General features: G+C 40.4%; 1 protein-coding gene across 1 annotated transcript in view; it reads left to right on the forward strand.

Moving 5' to 3' along the window:
- The window catches only part of FRAS1 (Fraser extracellular matrix complex subunit 1), a 458,426-nt gene that overhangs the window by 180,539 nt on the left and 258,682 nt on the right, over positions 1-19,205 (forward strand). Inside the window, exons 5-9 of the mRNA XM_030819038.1 lie at positions 993-1,152; positions 3,796-3,929; positions 11,625-11,708; positions 13,430-13,531; positions 13,836-14,027. Coding sequence (XP_030674898.1) covers positions 993-1,152; positions 3,796-3,929; positions 11,625-11,708; positions 13,430-13,531; positions 13,836-14,027 — 672 coding nt within the window. The remainder of the gene's footprint in view (positions 1-992; positions 1,153-3,795; positions 3,930-11,624; positions 11,709-13,429; positions 13,532-13,835; positions 14,028-19,205) is intronic.

Here is a 19,205-nt window from a genome sequence, read left to right on the forward strand (position 1 = left end):
TGACAAATGAAGATCAAATATACTTAAGGTGTACAACATGGTTGAATATGCATATATATTCTGTAATAATTACCACAATCAAATTAATTAACTCATCCATCACCCCCCATGCTGTACCTTAGATCCTCAGAACTTGTTCTTCTAATAGCTGGAAGTTTATAGCCTTGGCCAACATCTCCACAGCCCTGGGTAATACTGTTCTACTCTGGATTGAGCACCAGTACACTGCACACCTGGGTGGCTCTTTAGCAGGCCACCCCATTTAACCCTTAGAAGAGCCCACTGGTGAAGGGAATGTTGTCATACCATTTCATTATTATAGATGAAGAAACTGAGATTGAAAAAGATTAAGTCACTTACCTATAGTTTCCAAGGCAGGAAGGGCTGAGCTGGGATCTGAGAACATGCATGTGGCCAAGTAAATCCTTGGTTTGTGCAACTCAGTGCTTGGGTACATTATTGCCTGCTTGTGCTCCCTGTTGGCTATCACACTTTCCTCAGGACCATGAGATCACTGGAACAGTTGAGAGAGAGAGAGAGAGAGAAGGGGGGAGCAGAATATGGGAACTAATCAGGATAAAAAGTAAAGTCAAATAAAGGAAACAGGATCAGAGAGAGCTACTGAAAAGGATATAGTCGTTATGAAGAACACAGTAAATATATGCGTATTTGAATTGGAGCTTCATAGAATGTTTTAAATAATAGGAGATTAGGTTATTTTTATTTTCTTTTTGTATTTTGTATTTACAAATTTTCTGAAATTTGTAAATAAAAAATCTTATGGGTAATGGACAGAGAAGTCCATGTTTAAACTGGCCTTTGACTTGGAACATTGTAAATTCCACTCTCAACTTTGCAAGCTCATAGCTTTCTTCTACCTTTTCCTGAGCTCCATCCTTAATTTGGGTAAGAGAAGATTTGTTTCTGTTTGGCTGAATGAAAGTCTGTATTTTTTTTCTAACCTTTTTTTTTTTTGTCTCCCTGACACACAGCATGGGACAAAATGGGCCTCTTCTCCATGTAGTGTGTGCTCTTGCAATCATGGGGAAGTCCGATGTACCCCCCAACCATGCCCACCGCTGTCATGTGGACACCAGGAGCTGGCATTCATCCCTGAAGGAAGCTGCTGCCCAGTTTGTGTGGGCCCTGGGAGTGAGTATGAGCTTGTAGAAGGGGACCCTCTTTGCTTGGGAGGTTCACATGGCTATCAGAGGAACCAGCCCCCAATATTTCAACATAGGTTATTTCTATTTTCCCTAAGTGTCAGCTGGTCTGAGAAAATAAAGAGAAAGAGTACAAAGAGAGGAACTTTACAGCTGGGCCTCTGGGGGTGATGTCACATATTGGTAAGACCATGATGCCCTCTGAGCCGCAAAACCAGCAAGATTTTATTAGGGATTTTTAGAGAGGAGGGGGTGTACGCACAGGGAGTAGGTCACAAAGACCACATGCTTCAAAGGGCAATAAAGATCACAAGGCAAAGGCAAAGTTAGAATTACTGATGAGGGTCTATGTCCCACTGTGCACGTATTGTCTTGATAAACATCTTAACAGAAAACAGGGTTTGAGAGCAGAGAACCGGTCTGCCCAAAATTTACCAGGCTGGAATTTCCCAATCCTAGTAAGCCTGAGGGTACTGCAAGAGACCAGGGCGTATTTCAGTCCTTATCTCAACCACATAAGACAGACATTCCCAGAGTGGCCGTTTATAGACCTCCCCCCCAGGAATGCATTCCTTCCCCAGGGTATTCCTTGCTGGGAAAATAATTCAGCGATATCTCTCTTACTTGCACATCCATATAGGCTCTCTGCAAGAAAAAAAAATATGGCTCTATTCTGCCCGACCCCGTAGGCAGTCAGACCTTATGGTTATCTTCCCTTATTCCCTGAAAATCGCTGTTATTCTGTTCTTTTACAAGGTGCACTGATTTCATATTGTTCAAACACACGTTTTACAATCAATTTGTACAATAGTGGTCCTGAGGTGACGTACATTCTCAGCTTACGAAGATAACAGGATTAAAAGATTAAAGTAAAGACAGGCATAAGAAATTGTAAGAGTATTATTAGGGAAGTGATAAATGTCCATGAAATCTTCACAATTTATGTTCTTGTGCCGTGGTTCCAGCTGGTCCCTCCATTTGGTGTCCCTCACTTCCTGCAACATATGGTGACACCCCAACTCTTTCTTGCTCAGTGTAGCTCAAAGATTTCCTAACCCCGTTCCATATTGGAACCAAGTGCAAAACCTTGCACGTGGCAGGGCACAGAGAGTGAGATTGGAAGAAATCCTTAAGCGCCCTTCCAAATTTGAGATTCTGTGAGTTTCTGATATTTATCCCTCTGCATTCACAGCTCCTGAGAGGCAAGGGAATAGGGAAAAGATCCTTTGATATGATTCCATAAGGCTAAGGTGGTTCCTTTTACCTCCTTAGTGGACAGAAAAAGGAATAACTCAGTTCTCTGCATAGTATTGTCAACACTAATTCTGTCGGCTTGTCTTTGAGATAACATAACATCTTTCTCCAAGACACACACAACAGGAAGCATGCCTTTTATTTATCTTTATTTCATCCTCACTGAAGGAATTATACCTGTCTAGAAACCAAGACACCCAGATTTTGTTCAGCAAGCCAGGGTCAGACTTTTAGGCCCTCTCCTCAGAATCCATGCTTGTTCCCATGCTCTTTTTGTTACATTTTGAGGATCTATGTCCCCTTCCATTTTTATACCTAGGTAGTGTATACTGTATAATAAATAGGAATTATTGTCATTGCTGTATTATGCTCTCTCACAACATATAATAGCTAGAATACTTTTATTTAACAGCAACTGGAAGGTACATTCTATTCTTGCTTTTTCTCATTAAAAGGATACCTCATTTCTTTCTGATCCCCAGTTATTCCATTTCCAGCAATCCTTCATTTACCTTGGAGAATTCCAGGGATGAAAAAATATGCCCAAGAACTGATGAAAGGAAAATGCTTGCCTGATGCATTTCAGATGTCACCTACCAGAAAAGGACTGACAGACGTTTTGGGCTAAATAACCAACCCTACAAGTGAAAATACTTGGAACAACACAGTTGGGGGTGGTGTGGGGAGTAGGTTGTCTGAGTTTGTGGGATTCTTTCTTAGGTCCTAAGAGGCTTTCTCATTGACTCTCCATGAGAAAGACTTTAGACGTATATTTCCTGGAAAGATTGGAGGATCAACTGGGGCCAACAACATAATTTGCAAAAATGTAGGGTCTCTTGTTCAAAAAGCAAGAGGAGAGAAAGCTTTTTTGTTGTTGTTTTTTTGTTTGCCTCTGTGATCTCTTTCTCTCAACCTGTCACATTTGTCATGTTTTTTAGTTGCTATTTAATGTTTTCCTTCCTCAGGCCTGGGAATGAAGGGTGAGAGGATACCCTCACAGACACCCCAGGCTCTACCCTGTGACTTGGTGCATAGGGCGCATGCAGCCTCCTGGCACCAGCCCCCAAGAGGGTTGGGGATGACAGCATTCACTGGGATGGAGTGGAGGAGCTGGTAGCTGAGAACTTATCCCAGGAGGCCAGCAGCAGGTGGGACCATGCATGAGCTGAGCCTCAAAGCTTTACCTATAAAACACAAATTCAGAGATTTCAAGATAGTGACTACAGAGCATTGAACACCAAATGCAGGACCTCCTTCTGTGCACTGGGCTTCTGACCAGTGGGCCCTGTGCAACTGCACTGGCTGCACGCCCATGCAGTCAGCCCTGGGATCAACAAATGCCATCCACCTAGTAATCCTTGTTGCTTTGACCTTCCAGAACCCTGTTCCTATGAAGGCCGTGTGTTTCAGGATGGGGAGGACTGGCGGCTGAGCCGGTGTGCCAAATGTCTATGTAGAAATGGGGTTGCCCAGTGCTTCACAGCTCAGTGTCAGCCTCTATTTTGTAACCAGGTAAGGAAGACAACCTCAGGATGCAGCCTTCACAGGCTATTGAAGAACTTGGAGTCTCTTCTGAGATTATGGCAGGCAGGCCTCAGAAGCACTAGAAACAAGAAGCAAAGGCCTTTTTGTTTTCCTTATACTTTTGGAGACCACCGCTGAGACATTTCTTTTACCCTTAGAAACTACAGATAGGTCTAATTACCAGCCACTTAGGCTAATTGTTATATAATGCAACTGAGCCTCGAGGGTTCACACAAGGAAGCCTCCAGCTCTAATGGCAGATACTCCAAAAATGTCAAGCTAAACATCTGGAAAATTTAATAATGTGATTAGATTTGTTATTGTTTTTCAATGCATAGGTATAGTCTGCTTTTTTAAGACGTAATGCATATCTTTGAACATGATTATCCAGATGTACACAATTTAATTCTTATAGGATAATGATTCAAATTATCAAAGGATTTTCTCTGAGGACATTTAAGATAGTGGGATTTTGTTGTTCGTTTAAAGCTGATCTGATTCTCAAAACATTAGACTCTTCACACAAATTTAGAAGAGAAAATCAATTGCAAATAAATGTGGTATACATGGTATTTTATATTATAGTTTTTTACTCTTCCAGAGGCTCCAGTGGATGTTCCATGGCAGTTGATAGATAACCATGAAAGGAGTTTGCCTCCAGTTGAAAAATAGCTCATTTTTTTATCTAAGGAAAAGCTGGAAGCCAACATTCAGTTGATACAAAGCAGTACTTTGTGTCAAATAAAACAAAATCAATAACATAGCATATTGCGACAATTGGGCAATATTTTTAAAGGCGACAAAAGGCAATTAGACAAGAAATGCTAAATGCCAAATAAAGGAGAAATGTATCTAATTGAAAGACTAGACTGTATTATCCACACCACACCAACTACTGTGCTCATGTCTCATCTCCCAATTCATCACAAAGCCATGTCCTTGCTTTAAGATGGCAGATGAGCTTGTTGACAGAGTTGCACAGTGTCTTGCTCTAATGCCCTTACATTTGGAGGACACTCTAGTGTTGAGGCATTCTGATTAAGCCCATTTTGGGGCCTAGACCCCTGGGGTAGGAAGGATAATTAAGCAGTTTGCACAATAACAATGAGGGAGGTGGGAAGGAGGAATGGAAAGAAGACTCCACTGGAAATCTTCTGCTTTAAATCTTCAAAAATGTAACCTTAGACTGCATATTAGGGGACCAGCTACTGGAATAATTGAAAGTACTATTTCTCATATTAAAAATCATTAAATGTAAATTCTAGCTTCATGTGCAATATTCACTTACAGTTTGTATTGATATACACAATTTATGTAAAAAGATGAAATTTGGTACCATACTTTAGAGCTAATTAATATGCAAGCAATTCTGAAGACTTGGAAATAGATTTATTTTAATCACTGTTGTATCATTAAGTCTATATTTTTGCCATTACATACATAAAAAAGCTCAACTATCAGATCATTTAGAACCATTTTTCTTGATTTAATATCACTATTAAATTTTGGATGTTTATCATACCTAATGATACAGTTTGTTAACAAATACACTGGATGTTCTGATGATCCAAAGGGGTGCTATCAAATTAGCACTATTGTTGGAAAATATCACCCCACCTCTACCATACCTACCACCACCACCATCACTACCACCATCACCACCACCACCACCACCACCATCACCATCACTACCATCACTACCACCATCACCATCACCATCACCACCACCACCACCATCACTACCACCATCACCACCACCACCACCACCATCACCACCATCACTACCACCATCACTACCACTATCACCACCACCACCACCAACACTACCACCATCACTACCAGCACCACTACCATCACTACCACCATCACCACCATCACCACCATCACCACCACCACCACCACCACCACCACCACCATCACTACCACCATTTTGGGTGTTTACTATGTGTCAGCCATTCATTATAAGAGCTTGTAAATTCTTATAACAGTCCTACAAAGTAGGAGCTATTATGATTTCTATTCTATAGCTGATAAAACTGAGGTCCAGAGAGGGTAAGTAACTTGCTCAAGGCGTCAGCACTTTTAACCTAAACAGTTCTGCATTGCAATCTCAGAAGACTATATGTGACTTGTATTTTTAATCAGTATGCTACTACTCCTGGAATAATGAATTACACATTTATATATAATACTGGCTGGTGCAAAAGTAATGGCCGTTACAAAGGCTACGATTACTTTTGCACCTGCCTAATAATAATCATAATAATGATGTTTGCTAACATCAAGCCCTTCCAAGAATTTTATATACATTACATCATTAAATATAAGGAAAACACAAGTTTATCAGTAGAAATGTATTTTCAGGTCTTGAATTCTGGAAAAATTTGCAACCTGTCTTCAAGGATTTTCATGATTTTTAATGTAAGGTTTTTATTTTTATTTTTTAAATTTCAAAAGGAATTTTGTAATCATTAAGGAAAGTTTGGCAAGGGTGGATAAGCAGAAGGGAAAACAATCACCCTTATTTCCACCATTCAAAAAGACCAAGATAGATTTGGTGGTGGAAAGGGGAGAATTCATTCCAGTCTTTTGGTAAGAAAATGTAGATGTGTTTGTTAGCATAGTTATAATCACATTTTAAAAATTGGTGATAATCCTTGACAAGAGGAGAAATTCCTTATGTTCACATAAGGGGTTATTCTTCTAACAAAGGATGTAAATTCATACTGAAATTGCCTGCTTTCAACTTTTGTTCAGATGCTTTGTGAACACAGCCATAACCATAACCCTTCCACATTTCTGTAGGCTCACTGAAATTGTTCGGTCTGATGAGAGTTCTTGAGAGATTTTTAATACCATACTTTTACCAGATCTAATATTAATTATTCCGAGTAGTTTGAACTTCATCTTTGGATGTTTTTTCAAGAAAGATAGATGGGCCAGGCATGATGGTTCATACTTGTGATCCCAGCACTTTGGGAGGCCTACGGAGGCCACTTGAGCCCAAGAGTTCGAAACCATACTTGGCAATGTGGCGAAACCCTGTGTCTACAAAAAATGCAAAAATTAGCTGGACATGATGGTGCATGCCTGTAGTCCCAGCTACTCGGGAGGCTGAGGTGGGAGGATTTCTTGAGCCTGGGAGGTTGAAGCTGCAGTGAGCCATGATCATGTCACTGCACTCCAGCCTGGGTGGCAGAGCAAGACCTGTCTAAAAAAAAAAAAAAAAGAAAAAAGAAAAGAAAAGAAAGGAAAAGAAAAAAGAAAGATAGATGATTGGTAAGTCTTCTGAGCCTTTACTTATTTGAGTATGATTTTCTTGTTGCTTTCATACATGAAAGACAATTTGGAGGGATCTAAAATTTGGGAGGACTATAATCTCTTCCTATCCTGACCCTATGGACTCCTTTCCACTGAATTTTGGAATTTAGTGCCATGGAGGAGAAATCTGAGGTTTGTCTGCTTTCTATTCTATTATATGCAGCTAATTTTACTCTGTTGCATTCTTGTGGGATGTTTCTTTACCTTTATAATTCAAACTCTTTCAGAATATTTCTAGGTGAGGTATCTTTTTATATATTTTTGTCTGGAGTATTATGGAGCTCTTTTAGACTGTATTCCAGTTTTTGAAATGTTTTCTTCAGTGATGGCTTTGATTAATCATATCTGTTCCAATTATTCTCACTTCTCCAGAAATATCTATGACTCTTAGATTGCTCTTCTGTCTTTCCTTCTCTTTATCAATCATGTTCTCTCTCATCATTTTTCACTGTGCCTTCCCTCTGCATGGCAAGATTTTCTTAAGTTTATATCTAGTATCTTTAATACTGATTTTAATTTGATAATTTTGCTTTAATTAAGTCTTCTTTTTTATTTCTACTATCATTGGTTCATCTACTTTTTTATCCTGTTTATTTTTTATGGCTTCCTGCTTCTGTTTGATAAAGTCTGAATATTCTTGCATCTTACTGAACTTACAAAACGGCTTTTAAACATTTTCGTTTAGATCCTGTAGTAAATAGTTTTCAGAAGCCTGCTGTTTCTCTGAATCTTTAGAATGTTACTCCTTTGTCTTTGATGGGATTCTGGACATGCTATCCCCAAATATAGCATCTTGGCATATTGAATATTTTAAGCAGAAGGAATTTGAGTAAACGGGAGTAGCAGGAAAATCACTTTGACCTTACGCCTGCGCTTCTACCCTGAAGCAGGTCATAAAGCTTAGGAAACATTTTCAGTTCTTTCCCTAAAGCAGGTTTTAAGACTCTGTCCTTATACCCATACAAAAGGAACATCCTTATCTCCGAAGACACAGGGACACAGAGAAAATCTTAACAAATACACCTTGCAAAATTTTCCCCAGTATGTTATCATTAGATCATACTTTTTGCCCAATGGAATGACTATCCATTCTTTGTCACAGCTACTCTAAAAAAACACTCAGGTTTAAGTGTTTCTTTGGGTCTTTATTTCCTTATGAAGGTTCCTGTGTCACATAAAACTTAAATACATTTTTATGCTTTTCTCTTGTTAATCTGCCTCAGCTATGAACTTAGGATGAGTAGAAGATATTTTTCCTTTCCTACCGGTCATTCTTCAGAGTTTTCTCCCAAGTTCCCTTCTTTCTATTTACTCATCCTTCATGAAGAAAAATCAGGCTATAGTCACTGCTTGAAAGCTGCAAGGGTAAGTAGATTTATAGCCAGATGCTAGGAAATAAGCATGCCTCCTAATCCAAGGATCTGGCAAGTTTTCACTTAGTGTAGTTATGTTGACCGAGATTATTTCTTTTTCTTTCTCCACTATCCAGCCCTCTTATGTTCTGAACACATGGAACAAAAACACAGATCCTCAGCCTGCACTGCTTTGAAGGCTCTTTCCATGTCTCTCTCTGACTGTGATTCTTTACACTGGGGCACTCTCTTTCCTCACTGCTTTTCATCACTCCCTCTACTTCCCCAGCACACATACTTCCCACTCATGTTTCATTGTTTGACATCATGGGCTCTGACTAGATGCAGAAAGAAAGATATTAAGGGAGGTGAAGGGCTAGGGCTAACTCTTTGCCTCAAATAGCAGTGGCCACACATCGGAGGGAGGAAGGCCATATTCTGTTAGATCTAGGAAGGTGGAAAGTTGGGAAGAGATGATGGTTCTTATTTTTATTTAGGCTTGCACAGCAATGGCAGGCCATAGAATGTCTTAGGGTCAGTGGGACTTCCTCCTGGCAATGGCAGGAGGTGGACTGTTTGTCTTACTCTTTGGTGGTGGGGTTTTAATCTTTTTCTATATTTTCAAGAGTATTGTGCTGGGGAGAAATTTTGTCAAGAGCTTTCAGCCATAATACACTATAAACTTCTTTATCATAAGTGTTTTTATTTAAGGAATACTGAAAACCATAGTTGAATATATCTTTAGTGATAGTCCTATCCCAAATTGTGGTGTCATTAGTAATATGTTTTAGTATTAAACTCCTTTTTACTGAGGGCACCATATTAGACCTAGGGTTGGCAAACTTTTTCCATAAAGAACCAGATAACAAACATTTTTAGCCTTGTGTGCCATACAGTTGGAACAACTATTCAACTATACCATTGTAGCATAAAACCAGCCATACACAATATGTAAATGAATGGGCATAGCTATGTTCCAATAAGGCTTTATTTACCAAAACAGGCAGTGGGCTGGATTTAGCCCACAGACAATTGTTTGCTGGCCCCCATATTAGACTCTGTGGTTAGAAGGGCATGTATATGGAGGTCAGAATGATAGAATTCAGGTGTATGGTAGCAACAAAAATATACTGTCAAAAAGCCTTTCCTATCTCTGTTCCGCCTCCCTACTCAGCTTCTTCTTACTTCCTCTCCAGTTCTGGCTGTAAAGCACCAGCCCAGATGGATCTCAGCTCTCAATCATGTAGTTCTCTTGTTTCCTGAAAATTTTTTCTTTAATGCTTTTCCTTCCTGCTCTTGTTGGTTTGTATTTTTGAAGAAAGATTCTGTTTTGGTCAATACAATGTATAATTAGATGTTGCCAATAAGATTTGGAAAGCACAATTTGCCCTATACCAACCACCATACAGGTAATACCTCCCTCCCTGCATACACTCACGGGGACTCTGCTACAGTTCTTGAGTCTACTCCATGTTGGTTAAGAGAGACTGATGCTAACTCTATGCCTATTCAAGATTTGTGATTTTGACATTTGTTTCCTGTTTGCCTGACATTGTGTAAGGCTTAGTTCATTTGTTTATTATAATAAAGTTGCTGAATAGTGTAACATCAGCTAACCTTTATTTTCTCACTGAAATCTTATTAAGCTGAAGAGATCTGTCTGAAGTCAAGAAACAATGATTTCAGTGCAAGTTCAATTTCCATGTATTCCATTAAACAATCAATGGTCATAATACTTTGCATATAGAAAAATAAAGAAATAAAACGACCTAAAATAGAGAAAATAGTTGTCAATTTAATTCTAGCGGTTCAGGCATTTGAAATAAATCCCGGTTACGTAGGAATACATGAATCCAACTGATCATATATAATGGGGTTAAAGAATTGCTGAGGTATGACTGGGGTTTTCCACAAAAAATTAAAAGTTCTGTGACTCCACCCCTCCCAAGTAGACTGGCCTTCTTGTTCTTGCAGCATGAATACCAGAGTAACAATGACAATAAAATTTCTCTACTCCTCATAAGAGAAAGTGAAGACAACTGTTCTAGATTTATCTTCTGTATAAGATCTACCACTTCTTAGTTATTGACACTTGGTTTGTTCTCACCTCTTCCTCTGCCTTTCATTTGTCTCCTTTCCTGACATTGAAGAAGGCTGTAGTGATAAGTCAAAGTGAGAGGCTGACTCTTTGGCATTAGTGAAAATTAAAGAAAGAAAATTCTTCTTAGGGCAGCAGAGACAAATAGTCTGATATTCTGGGAGTGGTGGTTGTGGCAGAGGTGAGAATGTAGGGACACAGGGTAGCTGGGAAAGGGTTCTTTGGGCATTTAATCTGTCACCCACATTTCTCTGCACTGACTTATTCCCAGATATCTAGAGATATGAGTGATTTTTTTCATGTGAAAGACCTCTCCAATGCACATATAAATATATGTCCATTCATATAAATAAATTTATACATTTATATATGCAAAATAATAGTGAAGTAGTTTATCAAAGGAAGGATACCTTCACTTTTGAGTTTCAGGACGATTCAGCAGGAGTATCAATGTTCTTAAATGTTGGTATGGTTGGTATTTGGAAGTCCTGCTGCCAACCAGTTACCATTACCAAGTTAGCTGTGTGACCTTGGGCAAGTTACACACCTCTCTGGTCTTTACTATTCTCTTTTGTAAAGCAAGGATAACAGCATCTACTCATAGGGTCATGTGAAGCACTTAGAACAATGCCTGGAAGACACCAAGAACCATTATTATTGTTATTTGTGCTTTTCTTTGTTTTTAAAATAAGACAGGACTTGAGGCATGTGCAAACTTCTGAAGGGCACGCTGACCTTGGAAGTGTTCATTCTTATCAGAGCCCCAGGTGACTAAGAAATGTTAAATGAGAGGCGAGTACTGTTATAGATGCTTGGGGGCATGATTTAGTTAGCTGTGAATGAAATTTTCCTGCTGTTGTGGATCTTATTAATATCACTTTGTGATGGATTATTCCTGTTCTGGGTGTTAAGGATGAGACTGTAGTCCGAGTCCCTGGAAAATGTTGCCCGCAGTGCTCTGCAAGATCCTGCTTTGCAGCTGGCCAAGTATACGAGGTAAGCTTTCATGCTCCCCATGTAGGTGTTTTGACATCCGTTCTCACACATCTGCCCTCCACCCACTCCAGCCACCATAAGTCACCACCCTCATGTCTGACTCTGCCAGGAATAGTAACTCAGTACATAAACAGCTTTTCTCTTCTCTTCACAGAAAACTTGTATGAAAAAATTAAGTTGAAGAGGATTAGAAATATAAAGGAACGTGCTGGCAAGCAGCACCTGGTTCAAGAACCTTGGTGAACTTACTGTTCACATATCTTGAGGGGGGATAAAAGGGCTATTATTGGTTACCATCAGTTTACATTTAGCTTTGAGGCTCTGCGGATGTCTTTCTGCTTTGGTTGGATTTTATGCATTGACATCCGGAGACCGTCCTCTCACACCCCTGCCATCTTACACTGGGGAAAACCTGGCGGTGGTAGAAGACAGAGGGAAGGGAGGTGAGAGGCTATTTGTTGTAGAACCTGCAAACTCAAAAGTACTATTGGGTAGCCTGGATAACGATGTGCCTAACACGTAGTAGGCATCAAATAAAGATGAGTTTAACAAATTGAATGAATGGATGAATGAATGAGTGAATGTTCTGTCCTGGGAGTGCCTAGCTGGTCCAGAAAAAGGTTACATTACTCAAAAGCAAAGAACACATAAAAAAATAAACTCAATTACTTCCCTTACTTGCCAGCCACTCTAAAAAAGACTAAATAGAAATTGGGATCATGACTCTCAGTAGAAAATCTGAAACTAAGTATTAGAGGATAGGTGCCTCACAAATTCTAGCCAGGTCACTTGAAATCTGAATGAAAATAACTAATTGGGAAGGATTTTTATATGTGCTAGATCTGTACTGCCTGACACAGTGGCCACATATGTGGCTTGCATTATATTTTTATTGGACAGGATTGTTAGACTGAGTTTTTCTTTGAAGAGACAGGCTTTGTATCTGTAATGGCATCTTCAACTACAAGGAACAGAAATCCCACTCTAAAAGTGGCTAAAATGCTAACATTAATTATGTCATCTAGAGGTGGGATGGGGCAGCTGCAGGGTTTATCAATTCAGGTCTCAATGATGCCTTCAAGGATCTAAGCTCTTTTGATCTTTCCACCTGCCACCCTTAACATGTTGGCATTTGCCCTGCATCTTGTCCCCTCCCATCACCAAGGAGACCTCGTCAGCCCTGGGCAGCTCATCCTCACACAGCTATTACTAAAGGTTGGTAGAAGAGAGGGGTGGGATTTTGTTTCATGTGGGAGGAGAATTTTTACTTTGACCTCCACCACTCTAGCAAATTTCCCATGAGGTCCCCTCCGGTTGGACAGTGTCCATGCCCTAGCTGCAAGGGAAGCTGGCAAAGTGTCTGGCAGTGAGGGCTGGGTCTCCTGGCAAAGGCAAGAGCTAAAGAATGCCATGGATGAGCCAGTCAACAAGGTCTTTCTACCCTTCTCAGTGTCTCGAGTCTCTATGTGCCTGGCACAGAGTGGGCCCTCAACACACCTGTAGAATGAATATAGGTGAATGAAAATTAAAGTCTCCTTTGGACAATTATTGACTGTTTTCATAGAAGTTATTCCTATCTAAATGTTTTAATTTCTCAAGAGTACATTCAATGTGGCTCATCTTACAAATGTAATGAAAATTGGGTGTCTTAAGTGTCAGTGCTTCTATTTGATGTATGGGACGTTTGATTTTCCACATTCTTCTTTCCTGTCTTCATGCAGCATGGTGAGCAGTGGAGTGAAAATGCCTGCACCACGTGTATATGTGACCGGGGTGAGGTCAGGTGTCACAAGCAGGCCTGCCTACCCCTGAGATGCGGAAAGGTATTTGAGAGTGTGTACCTTACTTGTTTAAGCTCTATTTGGATCATTTAAGGAATGCGCTTCTTATTCCGGTGTGTCCTTTGGGGGAATCAAAAGTTTTATAATGTTTGCAAAGTTACATAAAGATATGAAGGCTCTGCTTCCTAGGAAGAAGGGTTGAGGTGCAAGGGACCCTGCCCATCGTGGGTTGGGCCAGGGAAAGAGCCATGTAGAGCTTCGGTATTTTGGGTCCTCCTGCCTCTGTTGGCTCGGGTGTTTCACTGTCTCCTGCGGACTGCCCCTCACCTTCCTCTCTGTGTCCTAGGGTCAGAGCAGGGCTCGGCGTCATGGGCAATGCTGTGAGGAATGTGTGTCTTCTGCCGGGAGCTGCTCCTATGATGGAGTTGTGCGGTACCAGGATGAAATGTGGAAGGGCTCGGCCTGTGAGTTCTGCATGTGTGATCGTGGCCAAGTGACCTGCCAGACTGGAGAGTGTGCCAAAGTGGAGTGTGCCCGGGTAAGAAGCAGGGGCATTTCCATGTGGACCGTTGCAGCTCTTTCCAAAGGGATAGTGAGGGGTCCTGCCTGTTCTTTACTTCTTGGCAGCAGCAGGATGTCCACATTGACTTCTCACACTTCATAGGAACTTCTAGCATAAAGCTTCCGTGGTATAAAATGAATGTCACTGTTTGTTCAGACTAGCTCGGAACATTCCCCTGGATCTTTTAGCTCTCAGTGCATCTGGTCAAATTGGAAGCCCCGAGCCAGAGACATGAAAGGGAAGGACATGATATGGGATGTTAGCCTATCAGGCAGCACAGCTGGATCTCATTGCTGATGGCCTGCCCAGTTCGCCCGGCTGTGAAACAGGGTCCACAGGTGTGCTGGTGGCCGGGCTGTTGCTGTAGGCCCCACTGACAGCATTTAGCAGAACAAGAGCCAGCACAGAGGGGCTGCTTCCGTGGATCAGGAAAAAACAAAATATGCTTTTTGTTTTTAAGAGAGAGCAAAGGGGACCTTATAAACAATTAACTCCATTGACCTCTGTTAACCTCTGCTGTCTGCGGAATTTCTAGAAGCTTCTAACAAAGCAGCCTCTGTTTGGACTATAGATGTACTGTATGTTGGAGGGAAATGACTTTTTTTTTTTTCTCTTTGAACTTGATTTTGACCCATTACAAAACAAATTGCTTTTAAAGTTGTCTCCTTCTCCCTCACCGCTCCCTTCCGCCCCACCAATTTCCCTCTGGGCTATGAACTTCAGTAGATGAGGGAAATTAGAAAGATCTGGAGCCCTGGGTTTCTGTGAAGGCTTTTTCCTTTCTAGTTCTTCTCCCCCACTTCTCAGCTCCTCTTAACCCTGAGCCTAACAAGGAACGACCTTTCAGACATGGCTGTCGTTGGCAGGGTTATTTTTCAACTTGCCTCCTACTTGTAGGTCTTGACAGAGTTGAGACATATTTAGGTAAAGAGGGTCTTGCTTTTTGCAGATTTATTTCCCCTTACATGCCTTTTCATTTATTTTCTTTATGTTAGAGGAGTCAGGGTGGTTGGATGAAGATGAGAAGAAAACCTAATCAGGGCCCTTTTTTGTTGTCTGTCTCGGGCTGAGGCTGGGCTTCCCTGCCTCGGCAGTCTGCCCAGAGGATCTCATTTTATTTTCTAAGGACTTAATTTATCTAACATCCTAGAATTTCTGAAAAAATGTGGGAGAGGAGATTCTGGTAGGGTGGGCCCTTTAACCACCTAATTTCAGTCAGATCTGAACAAAGAGTCTCAGTCACAGAAAATTGTTTAGCCCATATCCCCGGCACTTCTGCATTTCCACGTGCCTGCCTGCTGCTGTCAGCTGTGACACCTGGCTATAGTGGCATGAGCCAGGCGTTCTTGGCTATTCTTAGGGAATATGGGGATTAGCTGCCAAAGGGAGAGCACTTCAGTATTCCTCAAGTCACCCCATAATACTGTCTCATCCCTTTCTAGTTACTTGCACTCCACTGCCGTCTTTTCTTTTATGAATTGAGGAGTTCTGATGCCCCACCTATTTCTCCACATCTTTAACCAGCTAAATTGTTTTCTTCTATATTACTTCCATGTTTCCCAAGTTTTGTTTGAAGCCCTGGGTTCTAAACTAGAAACTCTACCAGAAGTGAAATTTTAACCGACATCGAAGCTGATGAAACATATCTCTTAGCCTTCTTTATATGCCATGCTTCTGCTGACCTTGTTAAAGCCTGGATGTACTAACTTCCTAACTTCGGCTTAGCTTGTATCACTGGTGATAAAAAGATGAATAAGGCTCCTTATGACCTTAAGAGTTTCCAGGCTTTTCGGGAAGTCAGATATGCAAGCAAAAATTATAACACAGCGTGGCACCAATGGAAATATGAGTTAAATATATTAGGAGCTCCCGGAGGAAATGACTATGTCTGCCAAGGGGCACAATGGAAGTACCATGTTGATATTTTTATTCAGTTCTACCGCACTTTGTGATTGCCTCCTTCTCTAAAATCTCAAGGTCATTTTGACTTCTGATCTTGGAAACCAAGGGTGGATTAAGTGTAAGTGCAATGCACATCAGAGAAGATACAGAGAAGTTAATTTTTAAAAGAAGAGGCAAAGGTGTGCAGCTTCACCGTTGTCTTCATTATCACACTGGTTATCAACAGCAATGTTCTGAATAGCATTGAAATCAGCACACGGTTTTTGTTGTTGTTAAGAAAGAAGAAAACGGCCTGGTCTTTGTCTTTGCTATATTCCACCAAATCTCTAAACATTGAAACATAAACAAATCAATGGTAGGCTAGCACAATATAATGATTTTCATATTTCTAGATTTGATGATGTCTTTGAACCTGAATTCAGGTGAAGAAGTCAAATTACCTTTTAAAGAAGAGGACCTAGCATTCACATCTGAAGCATAAAATGGAATGGGGAAAATTGAAGCTTGGAGCAAAATGCATAGGAGAGGGTAGGCGCGTGGTCAATGTGAGCTGCCTTTCCCTGCTCCAGTGGAGGCAGTTTCCCTCGAAAGAGTGTTTCCTTTTCCAATGAGCAAGTTAGCCCAGACTTAGTCGTTGGTCTGGTGGCTGTAGGTATGATTAGGTGGGGAAAGGGTAGAGAATCTGTCTGGCCTATGCAACAGAATCCTCTTAAAAAGGAAAGAATATATTTGTTTCTGAAAGCAATTTTACTCAAAAGTCAAATGCTAATTGGAGTGAACTCCCCACTGCAGTGAACTGATGTGGTTTGGGGCATTCGGGCTGCTTCTATAAATAGCAAATCTATTTGAAACTTCCCACCTCACCAAAACTGAATCCTTGTGCCCCAGGAGCAGTGCTTGCTGTTACTTACAATGGTGTTTGAAGGTCAAGAACAGCCTTTCTGTTGCACAGGCCTTTTTGTTTCTATCCCTTCCCTACCTAATCATACCTACCTCCACTAGTCCAGAGACTGAGATTGGACTAACTAACCTGCTCATCAGAAAAAGGAAACACTCTTTTGAGGGAATTTGCCTCCAGTGGAGCAGGGCAAGGCAGCTCACATTTATGGAGTGCCTACTCTCTTCCGTGTATTTTGCTATAAGCTTTAATTTCCCTCCCACAATTTTTTCAATACTAGCCCCCACCACCTGCCCCACCACCACCCCAGTCACTTTCTTTGCCTCATTTAGGTGATAGGGAGTCACTTTTAAGTTTTGTCTGTATGTGTTTTAGTGGACACTCAAGAATCTCTCATGCGTTTTGTCTTTTACAGAAGGATACATAGTCAGTCTGGTTTCAAAACATTGATTTAAGTGACTTAGATTACATGCATATCAACTCTTTTATATGCTTTGAAAGCAAATTTCAGTGTTTGTGGGTTATGCCTTCACTACCAACTGATTTGTCACATTTCTGCAAAATAACTTATCTGTAAATATATCTGCTTTCTATAGCATCCACTGCTCCCTATTGGCCTCTGACTGACATGAAATTTTGATGGACAATAATCTATATAACTCCAAAATAATTATAATCATTTATGTATTTTTGTGTTTCTTCTAAACATTTAGATTTTCTCTCAGTAAAAGAAAATATTGAAGGTTCAAGAAAATTAGAAAAGAGACTTAAAAATCCATCTATAATGCTACCAAAGACATCCAGTGCATCCAAAGACAACCAATGCTTCCATAATATTTGTCATTAGTATAGTGTTTTTAAACAAAATATCATTATGATTATTCTGTTAACGCAAATTTATATTATTCATTTTTCAATTAACATGGTTTCTACACTTTTAAATACCATACAGGCCCCAAATTAAATATTAAATATTTAGAGAAACATTACCATTCTTTTTTATTACAAACATTTTCAATTGTTTTCTCCATTAATTTTTTGTTATTATACTTTAAGTTCTAGGGTACATGTGCACAACATGCAGGTTTGTTACATATGTACACATGTGCCTTGTTGGTGTGCTGCACCCATTACTCATCATTTACATTAGTTATATCTCCTAATGCTATCCCTCCCCGTCCTGCCACCCCATGACAGGCCCCAGTGGGTGACGTTCCCCTTCCTTTGTCCAAGTGTTCTCATTGTTCAATTTCCACCTATGAGTGAGAACATGCAGTGTTTGTTTTTTTTGTCCTTGCGATCCTTTGCTGAGAATGATGGTTTCCAGCTTCATCAGTGTCCCTACAAAGGACATGAACTCATCCTTTTTTATGGCTGCATAGTATTCCATGGTGTATATGTGCCACATTTTCTTAATCCACTGTATCATTGATGGGCATTTGGGTTGGTTACAAGTCTTTGCTATTGTGAATAGTGCCACAATAAACATACGCGTGCATGTGTCTTTATAGCAGCATGATTTATAATCCTTTGGGTATATACCCAGGAATGGAATGGCTGGGTCAAATGGTATTTCTAGTTCTAGATCCCTGAGGAATCACCACACTGTCTTCTATAATGGTTGAACTAGTTTACAGTCCCACCAACAGTGTAAAAGTGTTCCTATTTCTCCACATCCTTTCCAGCACCTGTTGTTTCCTGACTTTTTAATGATGGCCATTCTAACTGGTGTGAGATGATATCTCATTGTGGTTTTGATTTGCATTTCTCTGATGACCAGTGATGATGAGCATTTTTTCATGTGTTTGTTGGCTGCATAAATGTCTTCTTTTGAGAAGTGTCTGTTCATATCATTCACCCACTTTTTGAGGGGTTTGTTTTTTTCTTGTAAATTTGTTTGAGTTCATTGTAGATTCTGGATATTAGCCTTTTGTCAGATGAGTAGATTGCAAAAATTTTCTCCCATTCTGTAGGTTGCCTGTTCACTCTGATGGTAGTTTCTTTTGCTGTGCAGGAGCTCTTTAGTTTAATTAGGTCCCATTTGTCAATTTTGGCTTTTGTTGCCATTGCTTTTGGTGTTTTAGACATGAAGTCCTTGCCCATGTCCTGAATGGTATTGCCTAGGTTTTCTTCTAGGGTTTTTATGGTTTTAGGTCTGACATGTAAGTCTATAATCCATCTTGAATTAATTTTTGTATAAGGTGTAAGGAAGGGATCCAGTTTCAGCTTTCTACATATGGCTAGCCAGTTTTCCCAGCACCATTTATTAAATAGGGAATCCTTTCACCATTTCTTGTTTTTGTCAGGTTTGTCAAAGATCAGATGGTTGTAGATGTGTGGTATTATGTCTGAGG

This window comes from Nomascus leucogenys, chromosome 9 (genome assembly GCF_006542625.1).
Source record: "Nomascus leucogenys isolate Asia chromosome 9, Asia_NLE_v1, whole genome shotgun sequence".
NCBI classification, from domain to species: Eukaryota; Metazoa; Chordata; class Mammalia; order Primates; family Hylobatidae; genus Nomascus; species Nomascus leucogenys.